The following is a 5,492-nucleotide window of genomic DNA, read 5'->3' as shown; positions in this document are numbered from 1 at the left end:
CCCGCTTGCGGCCGCGGCGCTGCCTCCAGGCGCGGGCTCGGCTTGCCCAGGGGCCCGGAGCCCTCGGCCCATGCCCGGCCTCGGGCAGGCAGCCCTGGGGCGCTGAGGGCTGTGGAGAACGGGCCGCCGCCTGTTGCGCGGTTTGCCGGCAGTGCCGCCCGGTTTCGGCGCACAGGCGGAAGTCGGCGCTCGGGCCAAAAAGGGAAAGGCCTCCCCCAAAAAAACTCGGCACTATGAAATACACCCCCGATAAAACACCGAGAATCGCGAAATACGTCACCTGCTTTCGCGGTGCGGGGTCAGCCAGCGGCTGGGCGGTGTTATCGCGGGGTACCTGCCCTGCTCCGCTTCTGCGGCCCCTGCAGCACATGCGGCCGGCACTGGCCGGGGAGAACCTGGAACATAAAATGGATTTGCACAGCTCAGTTTTGAAATAAGCAAAGGGGAATCGATGCACACACTGCTACTCAGGGTCTTAAGATTTGTTGCTAGATTTGTAGGTGTATATGCATGCAGCAAGAAAAGAGGTTCAGGTAGTGCATGTTTTTTTCTTTATAGCCGGGAAAGCATCTCGTGGGTTTCTCTCAGAGTGGAATGTAGTAAAAATCTGATACCTGGGTTAACAGCAGAGAAAAGAGGTGTTCCTGGCAAACTGGTTTGCAGTCCAACTTGGGAAGGACAAATCATGTTAAAAAATGAAATTTCATTTCCAAATACAACAAAAAGGAGACTTCTGTGTTAACAGATTGGGTATTTCAAAGAGAGAACCCAGGCAGAAACATCTATCTATTCAGCAGACGTAAGAGATTGCTCAGCAACAGCCAGAAAACAAATTCCTTTCTTTTGCGTTTACTTTTTTGAACCCCAACCAGTAAAAGTTGGTCTTCCATGAATCTGTGCAGATTCAAGACCGGAGGACTAAAATCTGCTGCTGGTTTAGAAAACCTATACTCGAGAAAAACATCTTTCCTGCTTACTGGCAGGGGGCGGGGAAACCTCTCTGTACACTTACACCAGAAACAGGAAAGGTCACTGAAGTGTCCTGGATAATAATGCACAAGCTCAGCGCAAGCAGCTTAGTTTTCCATGTGGGACAGGTTTTGTGCTGATCTCACTGTTAATACGGCTTGCTGTTACCTTGCACCACAGCTAGCTGGTGGACAAGCAGGCTGGAGCTACACACCTCCCTTCACGCTTTCCTCCAACAGAGAAGATGCTCTCACACATCTCAATTCATTGCTGACTTTGAGGAGGGGCTAAATTGGAGTCTCCTGTACAGAAAAGACCCTATATAACCAGCCTTTTTAGCTGTGAGGATGATTTATTTGACATTTTCCAGGTGAAACCGCTCCTCACTAAACAAAGCCGCCAGGAGGAGGTGCAGAGGGTCTTTGTCACCTCAGTGAGGTGTTCATTTCCAGACTCCCTGCCTGTTCTTCTGGTATCACTCCTGTAACTGATGGTATTTCTGTTTAAAACATGAAGCCCAGATGCTTATTCCCCAGTAACAGAGTCTTCAGCTTGTTTTCTTTTCTTTCTAGAATAACATCAGAAAATGTGGATAGAGACCCAGTGTCTACCACTTGCAACAAAAAACCTGTCTCACTTCTGCTACAGCTTTACTGTTGTTATTTATAATTCAGTTGTGTTTTGAATTTTCTTGAGAGTAGGCTATTTCTTATTGTTTCTCTCCATCACTTTCTTTAGGCATCCAACTATAGAAAACCTGGCTTAAGTACAGCCCAGAGGAAGAAAAGCGGCTTGAAACCGGAACTTACAGAAGAGCAAAAGCAGGAGATCAGAGAAGCTTTTGATTTGTTTGATACTGATGGATCTGGAAGCATTGATGTAAAAGAACTGAAGGTTTTCAAACTTTTTCTCTTGGATGGAAATAGCTTTGGTCTCAAAATTTAAAATGGTTTTCTGTTTTCCAGCGGTATTTTAAAATAATTTTGAAGTATGAACAAGAGTAATAGCTTGCTGTCACAAATGAATATGGGGTGTACCACATGGTTAACCTGAGAAAGCTCTGCATGTAACACGTCAGAGCAGACAAGCCTCTCTAATACATGGATAGCAGGTCACATAGCTTTGAATGTCTGAGCATTAGAGGAACCAAACCGTTCCTCTGTTTACGTAGACACCGTCCACGCTTCAGCTGTCATGACTGGCTGAACTCATTGTTTCTGGGAAATGGACTTCTGCTGGTTTAGAATGAATGTCAGAATGTAAGTCTTTTTCCTTGTCTCCGAAATAAAACACAGATTTTGCACACATCCAGAAAAGATACAACATTATTTTCATACACTTGATCCAAAAATTACCATCAAGAAATAACAGATCCAAGTTGCCCTTTAGTAACAAAACAGGTAGTGTGTGGGTGTGCACACCTGTGCATACACGCAGTAGTATAAGAGGAGGATTATTCTCCGTTTTCTCCCTATATTTTACTGATATGATTTTTTTTTTAAAGCCTGAATTTTTTATCTTAATTATCTCCTTGACCATGCTTTCTCACATACACACAATCTGCCTCAATTTCTGCGTATGTTACCTAAAAGAGTGAATTACCTAAGCCTGTGGCTTATCTCAGGATTTATCTGGAAGTAGTTATGATTGATTAAGGAGAGTGTGTTCTCTGAATGCAGATTAGATGTTAAAATATACTTCTTAAAATGGACCAAAACATTTTTAGCATCAACCATTTAACGCTCTATTTTTCTTTCTTTTCTTTTCTTTCTATTTTTCTTTCTTTTTCTTCTTCAAAATTAATCTTAAAATGTAGGTATTTTACAATAGAAAGCTTTCCCTTCGGAAAGACAAAATGGAACATTTTCAGTTGTCCCATCATAAGAAATTGGTCAGAAAACACACAAATGCACTTCAGTTAATTCTTAAATTTCTGGTGAGTTAGCACTTTCCAGTAGACAAGTGTTAAGTAAAAAAAAATCTGCCTAATATTAACTATTGATTTCCACTAGCGCATATAGGAAGAATGAATGTTCACAGTTCAAATCTTCCTCTAGTTACATGTTCTTGAAATTTCAGTCTCTGAATTAAATACGCTGTAATCATCTGGTGCACCAGGAATGTGAACTCAGCAAAATCATTGTTCTAGGCCAGTGAAATACTAGAGCCTGGTTTTAGAACAATGTTAATATTAAGCATTTGCACAATAATCTACACGACAACTGTTTTGATGGTAACACTTGTGCTCTGTGAGGCTCAGGTTTGCTTTTCTTCTCACCAGCACAGCAGTCAGTCTTTGATTTGCTGAGGCTGCGACTTACAGAGCATTGTCAGTAGCCAAAGGTGCCAAAAGCTGTGCACATGGATTTCTTCTGTCTGTGTACTGGGTTGTGTAAAGTTAACTACATGTAATTCTGCCCTAAATTTCAAATGGAGAGAGATCACATCGCTCGTCTCCAACCTCTTGTGAATTCCCCATTTGATAATCCACTTGCTTTAGGAGCGATGTTGAAAATAAATCTGTAGTTCAGAAATGTAGATTGGAACCTTTGCCTAATTCAGACACAGTAAGTTTCTCTTGGTGTCAGAAATATATCCATGTTTCATATGGGCCTAAAGTGGAAATACATCTGAGTCTTAAGAATATTAAACCTACATTATTACTATTTGTAAAGATGAAACAGGCAGGTAAGAGATATCAAGATATTCTTATTGCAGTGAGTTACTATTACAGTTTTGGACGAGGAAATTAAGCTTTAGTGCAGCTGCTATCACTATAATTGTGGTGGCCTCCTAACAGAGTTGGTTTTTGGCACAGGTTGCAATGCGTGCTTTAGGCTTTGAGCCAAAGAAGGAAGAAATTAAGAAAATGATAGCAGATATTGACAAAGAAGGAAGCGGCACCATTGACTTTGAAGACTTCTTGGCCATGATGACGCAAAAAATGGTAGGAATTCTTAACAGAAATTCTTGTGACAGCATAAAAAAATACTATAAAGGAATATCCTGGTGGTGAGTATTTTATAATTAATATGTGTTTTGTTTTAGAGTGAAAAGGATTCAAAAGAAGAAATCTTGAAAGCTTTCAGATTATTTGATGATGATGGGACAGGAAAAATTTCATTCAAAAACTTGAAAAGGGTTGCCAAGGAGCTGGGAGAAAATTTAACAGATGAAGAGCTTCAGGTAAATTCTCATTTGCCAGAGGTTTCGTAAGAGGCACAGACCAATCCTGTAGCTCCTAAGGAGTGGGTAGAAATTTATGCCTATAGAAAAAGGGCCAAAAGGTCAGAAATATGGAGAATCAAATACACAGTTATGTTTTTACACTATGTGCTTCTGTTTTGTTTTAATGAATGGAAGATCTCGTGTTTAGAGTCCAGTGCCTGACCAAATATACGATATATTTTGTAGGAAATGATTGATGAAGCTGATCGAGATGGAGATGGAGAAGTAAGTGAGCAAGAATTTTTGAGAATTATGAAGAAAACTAGCTTATATTAATATTTGTTGCCTTGCTATACAGCTACTCCAAAAGATAACCTGGAAAAGACTTAAAAACTGGGCTTGTGCCTCCTGCATATGTTCTGCTACATAAAGAAAGTCTGAAAAGACGGATTTTTGGTTCATTCTTCTTTTTCAGCAAAGTTAATTGAGGAAGGGGCGGCTTCAGTACCCAGAACTATTAAAACAAGGTATTGCAGAAGTGAAAAGGAAGGATGAACTGAACCTGCAAGGCAGGATCCCGTCCCTTCCCCTCCCCCTTGACAATTTCATTGATTGCTATTTTGGACAAAAAATGCTGTTTCAACTATTTATCTAAAAGACATTTCACTTGAGATGTTCAAATTCCCTCTACTTCTGGGAAGGGCCAATTGTGACTTTCCTAAGACTACAAAATGAAGGTACAAGCACAGTATTTTTACTCCTTTTAAGGCTTTTAGGTTATCTCTTGGTATTTGTCTCCTTTTGTTTATTTCCTTGAAAGACTCTAAGCCCAACTGCATATCTGTATTTATTTCTGTACGAAATACAGTTTTCCCATGACAAGTTTTTGGCCCTAATGGGAAGCAAATGCAGCTAACCAGATTTGGTTCTTTATTTGGAGCTGTGTGCCATCACTAGATGTTCTTTTGCTTATCTGATTGTCTGAAACCTGGTTTACTTGAATGTAACCTGCTTGGATTATCACAGTTTATTGTATAACCAGTCAACATCTTGTACCATTGTTTGTACTCCCAAGACATTACAGAGCTGCTGTTACACATGCCAGGATTTAAGGCACCTAAAAGCTCAGTGAGGCATGTTAGGGTAAATTTCTCTTTGGTATTTCAAGTCAAGTTGCAGGGAGGACTCACATCTGAAGTGAAAAAATAAGCTCACATCTGTGAAACACTGAATATATTTAGAACCATGCAGCCCAAATTCATTTCAGACATCACAGGTTTGGTTTGTTGGGTTTTTTTTAGGAGTACCTTCATTTAAAAAAAATATTTCTTGCATACCTTGTCAGTGTAGGAGTT

The 5,492-nt window shown here is 40.5% G+C and overlaps 1 protein-coding gene across 1 annotated transcript; it reads left to right on the top strand.

The window, feature by feature from the left end:
• Positions 1 to 233: 233 nt before the first annotated feature.
• On the top strand, positions 234 to 4,473 carry LOC308039741 (uncharacterized protein; the record flags this gene model as incomplete). The annotated part of the gene is made up of 5 exons (XM_080343344.1): positions 234 to 425; positions 1,708 to 1,863; positions 3,788 to 3,916; positions 4,018 to 4,155; positions 4,384 to 4,473. The coding sequence occupies 5 exons, from the start codon at positions 234 to 236 to the stop codon at positions 4,471 to 4,473; spliced, it is 705 nt and encodes a 234-aa protein (XP_080199470.1).
• Between the last annotated feature and the right edge of the window lie 1,019 nt (positions 4,474 to 5,492).

Source organism: Nesoenas mayeri (genome assembly GCF_963082525.1).
Source record: "Nesoenas mayeri genome assembly, chromosome: 4".
In the NCBI taxonomy this organism is placed as follows: domain Eukaryota; kingdom Metazoa; phylum Chordata; class Aves; order Columbiformes; family Columbidae; genus Nesoenas; species Nesoenas mayeri.
Note: the sequence above shows the minus strand (reverse complement) of the source record. Positions and strands in the feature narration are given on the sequence as shown.